The sequence below is a fragment of the Pleurodeles waltl genome, chromosome 1_2 (assembly GCF_031143425.1).
Source record: "Pleurodeles waltl isolate 20211129_DDA chromosome 1_2, aPleWal1.hap1.20221129, whole genome shotgun sequence".
In the NCBI taxonomy this organism is placed as follows: Eukaryota; Metazoa; Chordata; class Amphibia; order Caudata; family Salamandridae; genus Pleurodeles; species Pleurodeles waltl.
Genome location: NC_090437.1, coordinates 1,340,271,560 through 1,340,287,263, shown reverse-complemented (window position 1 = coordinate 1,340,287,263; position 15,704 = coordinate 1,340,271,560). Strand labels below are relative to the sequence as shown.

Sequence of the window (15,704 nt, the reverse complement as noted above, 5' to 3'; positions counted from 1 at the left end):
AAACAAGTTGTGTGTGTACACATAACTAAAAAGTTTTGCATTTCCTCTTTTCACTCTTTTCTAAAGTGCTGAAAAGTACTTCTAAACTTTCTAAAAAGTTCTTAAAAGCTTTTAAAAAGTTTTTTTCTGTCTTTCTAAAAGTTCTGAAAACTTTTTTCTTTTTTCTATCACTTTACCTCTCTCTAAAAATGTCTGGCACAGGCCAAAATGTTGACCTGTCCAAGATTGCATATGATCACCTTAGCTGGAAAGGAGCAAGGAGTCTCTGTGTAGAGAGAGGTTTGAGTGTAGGGAAGAATCCTTCCTTGGAATTGTTACTTAACATGCTTAGAGAACAAGATAGGGCTAAAAGTGCCCCATCTGTTGAAAAAGTAGCTAATGGTTCCCAATCTGATCCAGGGACTCCCCCAGGAAAAGATTCAGGAAAGAAACTTCTTAGCCTGCCCATTACTAGAGAGTCTAGCATAGTTGGTAATGATGAAGAGCCACACCATACAGATAGTGTTGTTTCACATCATAGCAAGAGTATTCCTTCTCACCACAGTAGAAGTGATGTTTCTGTTAACCAAGCTGTTAGGATGCCTTCTGCAAGGGATGGGTCTCCTTCTGTACATTCTCACCACACTTCTGTTTCAAGACATGTCCCTCCCACCCACCCTGATGACAGATTGTTAGAAAGGGAGCTCAATAGATTGAGAGTGGAACAAACCAGACTGAAGCTCAAGAAGCAACAGATGGATTTGGATAGACAGTGCTTAGAAGTGGAGAGAGAAAGACAGAAACTGGGTTTAGAAACCCATGGTGGCAGCAGCAGTATTCCCCATAGTCACCCTGCAAAAGAGCATGATTCTAGGAATCTGCACAAGATAGTTCCCCCTTATAAGGAGGGGGATGACATTAACAAGTGGTTTGCTGCACTTGAGAGGGCCTGTGTTGTACAGGATGTCCCTCAAAGGCAGTGGGCTGCTATCCTATGGCTATCATTTAGTGGAAAAGGTAGGGATAGGCTCCTTACTGTGAAAGAAAGTGATGCCAATAATGTTACAGTTCTTAAGAATGCACTCCTGGATGGTTATGGCTTAACCACTGAACAATACAGGATAAAGTTCAGAGAGACCAAAAAGGAGTCTTCACAAGACTGGGTTGATTTCATTGACCATTCAGTGAAGGCCTTGGAGGGGTGGTTACATGGCAGTAAAGTTACTGATTTTGAAAGCCTGTATAACTTGATCCTGAGAGAGCATATTCTTAATAATTGTGTGTCTGATTTGTTGCACCAGTACTTGGTGGACTCTGATCTGACCTTTCCCCAAGAATTGGGAAAGAAGGCAGACAAATGGGTCAGAACAAGGGTGAACAGAAAAGTTCATACAGGGGGTGACAAAGATGGCAACAAAAAGAAGGATGGTAAGTCTTCTGACAAGGGTGGGGACAAATCAAAAAAATTAGTCTTCATCAGGCCCACAAAAACACTCTGGTGGGGGTGGTGGGCCCAAATCCTCCTTTAATCAAAACAAAGAAAAGAAACCTGGTGCTATTTATGTAAAGTAAAAGGCCATTGGACAACAGATCCCAGTTGTCCAAAGAAAAGCACCAAGCCTCCTACCACTACAACCCCTACTGCTACACCTAGTGTCCCTACTAATAGCAGTGGTGGTGGGAGCAAACCTACTAATAGCCAATCCAAGGGAGTAGCTGGGCTCACTATTGGTAACTTAGTTGGGGTTGGTCTTGTTAGGGAGACCACAGAGGCTATATTAGTCTCTGAGGGGGCTATTGATTTAGCCACCTTAGTTGCTTGTCCCCTTAATATGGATAAGTACAAGCAGCTACCCCTAATAAATGGTGTTGAGGTTCAGGCCTACAGGGACACTGGTGCCAGTGTGACTATGGTCATAGAGACACTAGTCCACCCTGAACAACACATACTTGGTCACCAGTACCAAGTAACCGATGCTCACAACAACACACTTAGCCACCCTATGGCTGTTGTAAATCTCAACTGGGGGGGGGTTACTGGTCCAAAGAAAGTTGTGGTAGCCACAGATTTACCTGTAGACTGTCTACTAGGAAATGATTTGGAGACATCAGCTTGGTCAGATGTGGAGTTGGAGGCCCATGCAGCAATGCTGGGCATCCCAGGGCATATTTTTGCTTTAACCAGGGCTCAGGCCAAAAAGCAAAAAGGACAGGGAAGCTTGGATCCTGGAACAATGGACCAAGTGCTCCCTAAAGCTAGGGCTAGTAGAAGTAAAGCACTTCCTACTATCCCTCCCTCTACAGTGGATTCTACTTCTAAGGAAGAAGAATTTCCACCCTGTGCAGAACCTACACCAGAGGAGCTGGAAGCAGACACTGCTGAGCTTTTGGGTGAAGGGGGGCCTGCCAGGGAGGAGCTGAGTGTGGCACAGCAAACCTGTCCCACACTAGAGGGTCTAAGACAGCAAGCTGTCAAACAGGCTAATGGGGATGCCAGTGACTCTCACAGAGTTTACTGGGAGGACAACCTCTTGTACACTGAAGCAAGGGATCCTAAACCTGGAACTGCCAGGAGGTTAGTGATTCCTCAGGAGTACAGAAAGTTCCTCCTAAATCTAGCCCACGACATTCCCCTAGCTGGACATCTGGGACAAATGAAAACTTGGGACAGGCTTGTTCCCTTGTTTCATTGGCCTAGGATGTCTAAGGACACAAAGGAATTTTGTAAGTCCTGTGAAACCTGTCAAGCCAGTGGCAAGACAGGTGGCACTCCAAAGGCACCCCTTATTCCACTGCCTGTGGTTGGGGTTCCCTTTGAAAGGGTAGGGGTTGACATAGTTGGCCCCCTTGACCCTCCTACTGCTTCAGGCAATAGGTTTATCTTGGTGGTAGTGGACCATGCCACAAGATACCCTGAAGCTATTCCTTTAAGGACCACTACAGCACCTGCAGTGGCAAAGGCCCTCCTGGGAATATTTTCTAGGGTGGGCTTCCCAAAGGAAGTAGTATCAGACAGGGGAAGCAATTTCATGTCTGCATACTTAAAGGCCATGTGGAAGGAGTGTGGTGTGACTTACAAGTTCACTACACCCTATCATCCACAAACAAATGGACTGGTGGAGAGATTTAACAAAACTCTCAAAGGCATGATTATGGGTCTCCCTGAAGAACTCCGCAGGAGATGGGATATCCTGTTACCATGCCTCCTTTTTGCCTACGGGGAGGTACCCCAGAAAGGAGTGGGCTTCAGCCCCTTTGAACTCCTCTTTGGTCACCCTGTTAGAGGTCCACTCACACTTGTCAAGGAGGGTTGGGAACAACCTTTAAAAGCTCCAAAACAAGATATTGTGGATTATGTACTTGGCCTCAGATCAAGGATGGCTGAGTATATGAAAAAGGCCAGTAAAAACCTTCAGGCCAGCCAAGAGCTCCAAAAGCAATGACATGACCAGAAGGCTGTTTTGGTTCAGTACACACCAGGGCAGAAAGTGTGGGTCTTGGAGCCTGTGGCCCCAAGAGCACTCCAAGATAAATGGAGTGGACCCCACACAATTGTTGAGAAAAAGGGTGAAGTCACCTATTTAGTTGACTTAGGCACTGCCAGGAGTCCCCTTAGGGTGCTCCATGTCAACCGCCTGAAACCCTACTATGACAGGGCTGATCTCACCCTGCTCATGGCAACTGATGAGGGACAGGAAGAAGACAATGATCCTCTACCTGATCTCTTCTCTTCCACAGAACAAGATGCTCTTGTGGAAGGGGTAGTTTTGGCTGATTGTCTTACTGCTGAGCAGAAAGACCATTGCATAAATCTCCTAGGTCAATTCTCTGAACTCTTCTCTACTGTGCCAGGTACCACTTCTTGGTGTGAGCACACTATAGATACTGGAGACAGCTTGCCTGTCAAAAGTAAGATCTATAGGCAGCCTGACCATGTCAGGGACTGCATAAAGCAAGAGGTGCAGAAAATGTTAGAACTGGGAGTGGTTGAGCACTCTGAAAGTCCATGGGCTTCTCCTGTGGTACTTGTACCAAAACCTCATTCCAAAGATGGAAAGAAGGAAATGCGGTTTTGTGTAGACTACAGAGGTCTCAACCAGGTAACCAAAACTGATGCTCACCCTATACCCAGGGCAGATGAGCTCATAGATACACTGGCATCTGCCAAGTATCTAAGCACTTTTGATTTGACTGCAGGGTATTGGCAGATCAAATTATCAGAAGATGCTAAACCTAAAACTGCATTTTCAACCATTGGAGGACATTACCAGTTCACTGTAATGCCTTTTGGATTGAAAAATGCACCTGCCACTTTTCAAAGGTTGGTGAACACAGTCCTGCAAGGGCTGGAGGCTTTCAGTGCAGCATATTTGGACGATATAGCTGTCTTTAGCTCCAGCTGGGATGATCACCTGGTCCACCTATGGAAAGTTTTGGAGGCCCTGCAAAAGGCAGGCCTCACTATCAAGGCTTCAAAGTGCCAGATAGGGCAGGGTAAGGTGGTTTATCTGGGACACCTTGTTGGTGGGGAACAGATTGCACCACTTCAGGGCAAAATCCAAACAATCATTGATTGGGCTCCCCCTACTACTCCGACTCAGGTGAGAGCCTTCCTATGCCTCACTGGGTATTACAGGAGGTTCATTAAGAACTATGGCTCCATTGCAGCCTCTCTTAATGACCTCACATCCAAGAAAATGCCTAAAAGGGTATTATGGACAGCAAACTGTCAGAAAGCTTTTGAGGAGCTGAAGCAGGCCATGTGCTCTGCACCTGTCCTGAAAAGCCCTTGTTACTCGAAAAAATTCTATGTCCAAACTGATGCATCTGAATTAGGAGTAGGGGCAGTCCTATCACAACTTAATTCTGAGGGCCAGGATCAACCTGTTGCTTTTATTAGTAGAAGGTTGACCCCTAGAGAAAAGCGTTGGTCTGCCATTGAGAGGGAGGCCTTTGCTGTGGTCTGGGCACTGAAGAAGTTGAGGCCATACCTGTTTGGCACTCACTTCATTGTTCAGACAGACCACAAACCTCTACTTTGGCTAAAACAAATGAAAGGTGAAAATCCTAAATTGTTGAGGTGGTCCATATCCCTACAGGGAATGGACTATACAGTGGAACATAGACCTGGGAGTAGCCACTCCAATGCAGATGGACTCTCCAGATATTTCCACTTAGACAATGAAGACTCCTCAGGTCATGGCTAGTCTTATTGTCCTTCGTTTGGGGGGGGGGGGGGGGTTTGTGTAGGAAAGTACCATCTTGCCTGGCATGTTACCCCCATTTTTCACTGTATATATGTTGTTTTAGTTGTATGTGTCACTGGGACCCTGTCATCCAGGGCCCCAGTGCTCATAAGTGTGCCTGAATGTGTTACCTGTGTAGTGACTAACTGTCTCACTGAGGCTCTGCTAATCAGAACCTCAGTGGTTATGCTCTCTCATTTCTTTCAAATTGTCACTAACAGGCTAGTGACCAATTTTACCAATTTACATTGGCTACTGGAACACCCTTATAATTCCCTAGTATATGGTACTAAGGTACCCAGGGTATTGGGGTTCCAGGAGATCCCTATGGGCTGCAGCATTTCTTTTGCCACCCATAGGGAGCTCTGACAATTCTTACACAGGCCTGCCACTGCAGCCTGAGTGAAATAATGTCCACGTTATTTTACAGCCATTTTACACTGCACTTAAGTAACTTATAAGTCACCTATATGTCTAACCTTTACCTGGTAAAGGTTAGGTGCAAAGTTACTTAGTGTGAGGGCACCCTGGCACTAGCCAAGGTGCCCCCACATTGTTCAGGCCCAATTCCCCGGACTTTGTGAGTGCGGGGACACCATTACATGCGTGCACTACCTATATGTAGCTTCACAATGGTAACTCCGAATATGGCCATGTAACATGTCTATGATCATGGAATTGCCCCCTCTACGCCATCCTGGCATAGTTGGCACAATCCCATGATCCCAGTGGTCTGTAGCACAGACCCTGGTACTGCCAAACTGCCTTTCCTGGGGTTTCACTGCAGCTGCTGCTGCTGCCAACCCCTCAGACAGGTTTCTGCCCTCCTGGGGTCAAGCCAGGCTTGTCCCAGGATGGCAGAACAAAGGACTTCCTCTGAGAGAGGGTGTTACACCTTCTCCCTTTGGAAAATGGTGTGAAGGCAGGGGAGGAGTAGCCTCCCCCAGCCTCTGGAAATGCTTTCTTGGGCACAGATGTGCTCAATTCTGCATAAGCCAGTCTACACCGGTTCAGGGGACCCCTTAGCCCTGCTCTGGCGCGAAACTGGACAAAGGAAAGGGGAGTGACCACTCCCCTGACCTGCACCTCCCCTGGGAGGTGTCCAGAGCTCCTCCAGTGTGCTCCAGACCTCTGCCATCTTGGAAACCGAGGTGCTGCTGGCACACTGGACTGCTCTGAGTGGCCAGTGCCACCAGGTGACGTCAGAGACTCCTTCTGATAGGCTCCTTCAGGTGTTGCTAGCTTATCCTCTCTCCTAGGTAGCCAAACCCTCTTTTCTGGCTATTTAGGGTCTCTGTCTCTGGGGAAACTTTAGATAACGAATGCAAGAGCTCATCAGAGTTCCTCTGCATCTCTCTCTTCACCTTCTGCCAAGGAATCGACTGCTGACCGCGCTGGAAGCCTGCAAAACTGCAACAAAGTAGCTAAGACGACTACTGCAACTCTGTAACGCTGATCCTGCCGCCTTCTCGACTTTTCCTGGTGGTGCATGCTGTGGGGGTAGTCTGCCTCCTCTCTGCACTAGAAGCTCCGAAGAAATCTCCCGTGGGTCGACGGAATCTTCCCCCTGCAACCGCAGGCACCAAAAAGCTGCATTACCGGTCCCTTGGGTCTCCTCTCAGCACGACGAGCGAGGTCCCTCGAATCCTGCAACTGTGTCCAAGTGACCCCCACAGTCCAGTGACTCTTCAGTCCAAGTTTGGTGGAGGTAAGTCCTTGCCTCCCCACGCCAGACTGCATTGCTGGGAACCGCGACTTTTGCAGCTACTCCGGCCTCTGTGCACTTCCGGCGGAAATCCTTTGTGCACAGCCAAGCCTGGGTCCATGGCACTCTAACCTGCATTGCACGACAATCTAAGTTGGTCTCCGGCGACGTGGGACTCCTTTGTGCGACTTCGGGTGAGCACCGTTTCACGCATCCTCGTAGTGCCTATTTCTGGCACTTCTCCGGGTGCTACCTGCTTCTGAGAGGGCTCCTTGTCTTGCTCGACGTCCCCTCTCCCTCCTGACGCAATTTGCGACATCCTGGTCCCTCCTGGGCCATAGCAGCATCCAAAAACGCTTACCGCACGATTTGCAGCTAGCAAGGCTTGTTGGCAGTCTTTCGGCGGGAAAACACTTCTGCACGACTCTCCACGGCGCGAGGGATCCGTCCTCCAAAGGGGAAGATTCTAGCCCTTGTCGTTCCTGCAGAAACCTCAGCTTCTTCTGTCCAGTGGAAGCTTCTTTGCACCCACAACTGGCATTTCCTGGGCATCTGCCCATCTCCGACTTGCTTGTGACTTTTGGACTTGGTCCCCTTGTTCCACAGGTACCCTCGACTGGAAATCCATCGTTGTTGCATTGCTGGTTTGTGTCTTTCCTGCAGTATTCCCCTATCACGACTTCTTTGTCCTTTGGGGAACTTCAGTGCACTTTGCACTCACTTTTCAGGGTCTTGGGGTGGGCTATTCTTCTAACCCTTACTATTTTCTAATAGTCCCAGCGACCCTCTACAAGGTCACATAGGTTTGGGGTCCATTCGTGGTGCGCATTCCACTTTTGTAGTATATGGTTTGTGTTGCCCCTATCCCTATGTGTCCCCATTGCATCCTATTGTAACTATACATTGTTTGCACTGTTTTCTAAGACTATACTGCATATTTTTGGTATTGTGTACATATATCTTGTGTATATTTCCTATCCTCTCACTGAGGATACACTCTGAGATACTTTGGCATATTGTCATAAAAATAAAGTACCTTTATTTTTAGTATAACTGTGTATTGTGTTTTCATATGATATTGTGCAAGTGACACTAGTGGTACTGTAGGAGCTTCACTCGTCTCCTAGTTCAGCCTAAGCTGCTCTGCTAAGCTGCCATTATCTATCAGCCTATGCTGCTAGACACCCTATACACTAATAAGGGATAACTGGGCCTGGTGCAAGGTGCAAGTACCCCTTGGTACTCACTACAAGCCAGTCCAGCCTCCTACACTCACCTCCTGTTCGTCGCACAAGGAAACAACAGACGAGGAAGCCTTCTCGGGCACGTTGGAAGCCCAAAGTCTTCAAGTTGCTACCAATGCCAGTCTGCAGCACAGAGGACCAAGACCTGATGCACAGAGTTGCACCAAAGTTTGTTGAGCCCAGCAGTGCTGTCAGAGTTTCTGGGACTCTCAGAAGACGAGTTACTGTCTCTGGGAGGATTGGCCTGTGACCATGACAAAGGGCAACTGTTAGTCCTGTCGGACTTCTACCAAACCGGAGAGGACTTTGTGGGACGTCGACCCTGCAGACAGGACCCTCCCACCATCTTCATGGACTAAAGAATGCCTGCAGGAAGACCCCCATCAACCACTTCACATCCTCAGCATCTTTAGGGAATCTTCAGCATCTTTCATCACCTACAACAGGACCACTCCATAGGAATCCATTGAAACAAGAACAAAGTGCGTGTAACTGCTGAAGGACTGCTTCTTCTGTGAAGATAACGGTTCCTGAGTAGCTTGCTGAACCCCCTGACTAGCTCCCTCCCTGAGTTGTCCACCGCAATTGCATTGACACAGTAGCTTGCTGAACCCCCTGACTAGCTCCCTCCCGGAGTTGTCCACCCCAATTGCATTGACACGTACATAGGTTTTCCTTGAAATGTTTCTTAGTTGACTTTGCCAAGGCTTGTTTGCGGTTGAGTGAAATTGCTTTGGTTTATTATTTCTTGTAAAATCTATATTTCCGGAACCCTCTGGTGGATCTTTTTCGTTCCAGTGTCTAAATTCTTAGAAAAAATAATTCTGTTTTTATAAGTTGGTGTCAGATTTTTTTTGTAGTGTCTATGTCTTGAACTGTTTTTGTGCTGTTTAAATGCTTTACAAGTGTTCCCCTGTGTACACCTTGCTGATCAGTGCCACAGCTTCCAAGGGTTGAGCTGAGGGTTTTACAGAAGAAACCTACTGGACCTTAAGTTGTTGTAAGTGTATTACACAGTGAGGTCTCACAACTGCACCAAGCAATACACCCTATTTCCTTAACATTGAGTATTTCATATAGCACGTCTGCCTGTGCTGGGGGGTGCTGCAGGGTCTGGTTAGCGTTGTGCAGCTGCCTGTGTTGAGGAGTGTTGCAGGGTTTGGTTAGTGTTGTGCGTCTGCCTGTGTTGAGGAGTGCTGCAGGGTCTGGTTAGCGTTGTGCAGCTGCCTGTGTTGAGGAGTGCTGCAGGGTCTGGTTAGCGTTGTGCGTCTGCCTGTGTTGAGGAGTGTGCAGGGTCTGGTTAGCGTTGTGCGTCTGCCTGACAGTGCTAGGTTTGTGGGTTTTTGCCTCCATTCACTGCATTGTGACAGGGTTGTGTACAGATTTTCTCTACTTCTCATTAATTACACAAGTTTTGGGTCGGAGGAATAGGTATACAGTGGTTAAAGGAAGACCCAGCCCTTCTAACTTCTGTAATATGGATCTTGATGAAAGAAAGTCAAGCTTTCAGCAGCAGTAAAGACAAAGAGGAAGTTTCAAGAACATCCATGACATGATCTAAATGTATTTTGGAAAATATAATCTAGAAAATCATCTGGTGGAATTGTACCCATGCAGTCCTGTTTCTTTTTCCCACCCTCTTCCAGCAGCTCATTTTCTTGTGCAGAGGGCAGCAATGTGCATGTTGGATCCAGTGGTGCCCCGTGACCTCCCTGAGCTGTATGTTTGCTGAAAAGACTGTTTGTCAGTCCCCAGGTTGTGCTTTATTGGTTTGTTAAAACCATGTTTCTCCTGGATGATGGAGAGGGAGTAACATGACAACTGGGACTATGTCGCCAGCATAGGAAAGTGATGAATTCCTCTGCTAGCACAACCACCCCCCCCCCTCTAGTGCAGTAGACGTGTGATGGAGCATGGAATACACAGAGAGGATCCAGCGATGATCGGCCTATGCCTGAGGGTACAGAATAAAATGAACATTTTCCCCAGTGTCAGTCTCCCTTGGGATAGTGTAGCTTTGGAGTGAATCCATTCCCTCGCCCTTAATTTAGTTTTAATTCTACTGAGAGCAGTGAGGAGCTTTACTGTGAGCAGATAATTGAGATATCAGAGGCTGCTGCGTTCCTTTATCTGTTCCTTCTCTGCAACCCAGCCAGCGTTCTCATGAGATGAACACCTTGGTAAGTACTGTCTTGAACTGTGGTACTCTGAGAGTTGAAACTGTATTTGGTTGTAAGGACATCTGTTTGCCCTTGTACCAGCAGTGCAGGTGGTGCTTCTGTGCCATGCCAGTGGTGCTGTCGGGCAGATGATGAAGGGAGGGAGGGAGCGACAGAGAGAGAGAGAGACTACGTTACTGCAGTCTCAGAGATTTCGCAGTGGTATTTGAGTGTTGTTGTTGCACCATGGTAAGGTGCATGTGATAAACCTGTGCTTGTAGCTATGCATGTTTCTCCAAGATCTAGACTACATTTCATCTGTAGGCTGAAGTGTGTGGTGTTAAACGTTGGCCTAATGAGACTGGATGTAGTATTTTCAGACTTGCCATTGACAGCAAATTATTTCTATTTCAATCAGTTGTATCTAAATGTATTTCATATTGATAGCCCACAAATATGGCATGTCTGTATACCTCCTGGATTTACTTTAGATACTGCACTGTGGCAGTATCAGTCAGTCGATTTGTAGAGTGCCGCTTGTCACCCGTGAAGTTATCCAGGTGCTGACAGGATCCTTAGGTCAGCTAAATAGCTAGGTCTTGAGCATCCTGAGGAATTTTGATAGAGTAGCCAGCAACCGGAGGTTTAGGGGGAAGATCTTTTCATGCCATGTCTGCGAGGTAGAAGGAGTGTCTTCCACCCTCACTCTGGTGAATGTGAGCTAATGCAAGGGAGGCAGAGCAGAGCTGTCTGGTGAGTTGATAGAAGCTTAGGCGGTGGTTGACGTAGGTTGGTCCAGAAGGGCCTTGAATACGTAGGTGGGTAGTTTGAACTGGCATCTCTTCAGAACTTGGAGCCAGCTGATCTGTCTGAGGTGTGGGCCGATGTGCGTTTGTAATGTGAGATCGAAGATGAGTCTACCTGTGACGTTCTGGAGAGTTTGGAGTCTTTGGAGGAAGAGGGTTGCGATTCCTACGTAGAGCGTATTTCCACAGTCCACCTGGCTAGTGATTAGGACCTGGGTGATGCTACATCTGGCGTTTTGGGGGAGCCACTTAAAGATCTTCCATCGCATGTGCAGCATTTAGAAGCAGGAGAATGCTACAGTGCAGACATCAGATGTCATGGAGAGTTTGCTATCCAGGATAATGCAAAAGCTTCTGCCGTGGTCCATCAGGGTTGGTGTGTGTTCGAGCTCTGTGAGCCACCAGAAGGTGTTCCTGGGAGTTTTTGTTGCCTAAGATCCGTACTACCGTCTTGACTGTGTTAAGCTTCAGGCACTTGTCCTTCATCCAGTTTTCAACGCTGGTCGTGCATTGGTGGAAGTTGGTCCTGGTAGTGGTGAAGTCCTCGGAGAGGATGGCTTGTGTGTCATCAGCATAGTTGAGTCCGTGGGACCTGAAATGCTGTTCAGTGGTGTCACATGTAGGTGTTGTAGAGAGTGTGGCTGAGTGATGAGCCTTGAGGAACTCTACAGATGATCTCCTTGGGTGTGGATAAGAATGGTGGGTGTCAAACTTGCTGTGTTCTGGCAGTGCGGAAAGACCCAATCCATCTGAGGGTGGTTCCTTGGATGCCAGTGCCAAGCAGTCTGGCGATGAGCGTGTGGTGGGAGATGGTGTTGAAGGTCGCAAAGACGTCGAGGAGGATTGGCTCCACTGTCACTCCCTGGTCGAGAAGAGCCCGGATGTCGTAGGTTGCTGCAAACAAGGCTGTTTTGGTTCTGTAGTTGCTTTATAAGCCGGAGTGGGAGTTGACCAGGAGGTGATTTTCTGTTCTAGGTATGTTGTGAGTGCTGGCTGATAGCCTTTTTGACAACTTTGACTAGGAAAGGCAGCAGGGAGTTGGATCTGCAGTTACTGAGTTTGCTGGGGTATGCCGATGGATTTTTTAAAGCAGGGCGTCCACCTCTGCATGCTTCAAATCTTCGGGGAAGGTGACTGTGGTCAGGGAGGCATTTGGTAAGGTGGTGAGTTCTAGGCTGGTCTGGTTATTGCACGGTTGAAGATGTGGCGGGGGCAGGGGATGGGGGAAGCCCCAGAGCGTACCCATTTTATGATGGTGGTAGTTTGCTCTGTAGTGAGGTGGTTCCAAGTGGTAAGTTGGGATTCCGTGGAGGGTGTGGAGTTGTTGAAGAGGTTGGTAACTGACTATAGTTGGGGGATAAAATCCTTTTAGATTTTGGCAGTGTTGTTGTGGAAGAAGTTTGCAAGGTGGTTGCAGAGGTCCTGTGAGGCGGTTATGTTTTAGCGGCTGCGGGGGTGGATGAAGAGTTCTTTGTTGTCGCTGGAGCTGGCTTCTATGCATGTTGCCAAGGTTTTCTTGTTTCTCTCCTGTAGTTGTTGGTGGTAGAGTTGAGTGCCATTTTGAAGGTCTTTCTGACATTGGTGTCCCTGCTGGTTCGCCATCTCCTATTGACTTGTGTGCAGAGGCTTTTGGAGTTTCTGAGGTCTTCGGTGTACCTGCTGACTTGTTTTGTGGATCTCTTGTTTTGTGTTGCTGATGACGGCGATGCTGTTGGCACCGCCTGTGAGTCAGTTTTTGAAGTTTCTGACAATTTGGTCCAGGTTGTTGGCGCATTCGGGCTGGTTGGTGGTAAGGGCTTTGATCCATTTGGTCCCTGAGATTCTGCCTCAGCTGGGCAGCAGGTTGGGGTCCTCGGGTGGTTATGTTGAAGTGGATAATTGAGTGGTCAGTCAATGTGAGTTCTCTGGCATGGCTGTACTTGATCCTGTCACTGGAGGTGAAGATGGGGTCAAGCATGTGGCCACTGATGTGCAAGGGGTCGTGGATGAGTTGGGTGAGGCTGATGTTGTCCAGGGTGTCGAGGAGGTGGGCAGAGTTAAGGTTGGTGAGGTTCTCAAGGTGGTGGTTGAGGTCGCCCAGGAACATGAAGGCCTTGGAGTCAATTGTGAGGAGGGCAATGAAGTCAGCAGTGGAGTTGCAGAAGCTGGTCCATGGTCCTGGTGGTCGATAGGCGTCCCTGATTGTTGTTTTTTCATCTGTCTGGAGTCTGATATTCCATGGCCGGGAAGGCGTTGTCCTTCATGGTGATGCATCTGATGGACACCCGTGTGGATGATGGCGATTCCTCCTCCATGCGGTCACGGTGGGTGATCTCGTACCCTGTTGATACTGTGGTGGCGATGGCTGGGACAGAAGCTGGGTTGAGCCAGGTCTCAGTAGGGAAGATGTCTGGCGCGACAGTGTTGATGAGGTCCCAGACTTCGGTGGTGTTTGCAGAGTAAGCGCATGTTGAGGAGGCATGCAAGCTGGTGCTGTGATACTGGTGTGGTGTGAGGAGTGGTATGTGAGGGACTGGGTGGCCTGTTGGCATGTGTGTTGGTGAAGGGGTAATGGATACAGGTGAGGTGTCCTACTGTAGAGCGCGGGGCAGTGTGACACAGCGTTCATGATGCTGGGTGGGGAATAGGTGAAGGGGTGCAGGGACCAGGGTTTGTGACGCTGGACATGGTCCAGATGCAGGCGGGCCAAGGTGGACTTTCCTTTGGTGCACCTTTGGTGTGCCAGTGGCATGTGGCCACCATTAAGTAGGACCTGAAAGGTGGGCGGTGCGCTGGGTGGCAGTGGGCAAGGCATGCGAGAGGCAGGAAAGGTGATGCTGGATGGGAGCAGCAGCAAAAGTGAGAGAAGAGCAAGAGAAGGGTAAAAGCAAGGAAAGAGCGCAACAGAGGCCAAAGAAGGAGCAGGAGCAGCAGCAGAATGGCGAAGGAGGAGAGAAAAGAGTGAAAAGGAAACAAGGGGCCAGGGTCAGAAAATTGAATGAAAAGGGTGGGAGTAGCAACAAAAACAGGGTCAAAGGGTTAGAGAAGAGTGAGAACGCGGGGACAGGAACAAGGGCAGAATGAAAGGGCAGGAGCAGCTAGAGGGACTTGGACTGGTGGGAGGCCAGACAGAGACACTGTGGGAGCTGTGCGTCTTTGAGCTTCTCAGTTCCATCTTCACTGACTCGTTCTTTCTTCGCAGTGTCCCTGAAGTGGCGGCTGCACTTTGAGTTTGTGACGTCCCGCGAACCAGTGGAGACTCCTACCGTTCCAGAGGACCAGCCGGAGACCATCACCTGGACTGGGGCAGAGCAGATTGATGTGGACACCTTCAGCTGGGATCTGCCCATCAAAGTCCTGCCCACCAACCCAGTCCTGGCCTCCTACGTCTCCCAGTTCTCCAGTTCCAACTCGATTACCATTTAAGAAAAGTGTTGATGTCCCAGTGTCCCATGAGTTTCAATCACCCACATCCATCACTCGCTCTTGTTTACATGCCGGAGTGTTGTGAAAGTGTGGTGTCTCTTTCATATCTAGCAGGAATGTCCTGGCACCAATGTGTCTTCATCATTCCCATCACTTCTGCTCCCTTGGATGCTTTCATGTTGTCTTCCTGCACAAGTGCTTTTGAGATGGGAAAATTAGTAGTTCTTGAGATTTCCTACGTTTCAGGAGTTGCTCATCCTGAAACCAGGTTAATTAACTCTCGGTTCCAAGGACCTCCATGACTGCGCCCCTCAGGATCCTCTGTTCTCAACCTGAACTCTTCGCTCCAAGCATACACTGCACACACATGGACATACTGGGGTTCCACGCCTCTGTGCTCAGCAGAGCCCCAAGAAATGGACGAAGCTTGTCTTCTGCTTTTATACTAAATCTAACATATATTTTCGACTTTCGGAAATTTGGGGCCTGATTCTGATCTTGGCAGAGGGGAATACTCCGTTAGAAGTGTGATGGATATCCCGATCTGATTACAGCCTATGGAGATCGCATTACAGCGGAGGGCATATCTGTCACGTTTCTTACAGAGTGTTCCCTCCACCAAGATCCAAATCAGGGCTTCAAAGTGGCTAAATGTATGGAAGTTAGTGACTTGGAGCTGCATTGGTTCCATAGATCTTGGATAATGCACAGCATGAGGATCTAACGGAGCCTTAAACTGTAACACTATTGTTACAGGTAAGTAATATTTTTCTATAGGATTAGTGGAAATATTGCAGCTCATAAATAATGGATTTTAACCATTGAATCAGTTTTGTGTTGGATTATTTTATAGTGGAAATTAGGTGACAAGGACTCTTTATTAATCTGCTCTACTCCTGTATTTAAAGTGAGAAGTTGCACTGTAAATACTTAAATAAACAATATATTTGAACTGTTGTTTCATTGAAGGAACTTTTTTTGTATAGTTCGTCGAGCTTGACTGGTCTGAAAGAGATTCCAGTTTTGCTGAGTATCATTTAGGTTGGTTGTGGACCGAACACCCACGTGCGAACTGAAGATTAACTTAAATTCTAAACCTGACAACCTACTTAAGTCCCCCACCCCTCAAATATGTTCTTCTACATTTGCATATATCAAGT

The 15,704-nt window shown here is 48.0% G+C and overlaps 1 protein-coding gene across 5 annotated transcripts in view; it reads left to right on the top strand.

Moving 5' to 3' along the window:
- The window catches only part of RGP1 (RGP1 homolog, RAB6A GEF complex partner 1), a 55,955-nt gene extending 40,454 nt beyond the window's left edge, over positions 1-15,501 (top strand). For 3 of the 5 annotated variants that reach the window (XM_069205703.1, XM_069205702.1, XM_069205704.1), the window contains exon 9: positions 14,321-15,501. In XM_069205703.1, the coding sequence (XP_069061804.1) occupies positions 14,321-14,544 (224 nt within the window). In that variant the 3' untranslated portion in view covers positions 14,545-15,501. The remainder of the gene's footprint in view (positions 1-14,320) is intronic. The other 2 variants (XM_069205707.1, XM_069205705.1) reach the window with 1 other exon arrangement.
- Positions 15,502-15,704: the final 203 nt, after the last annotated feature.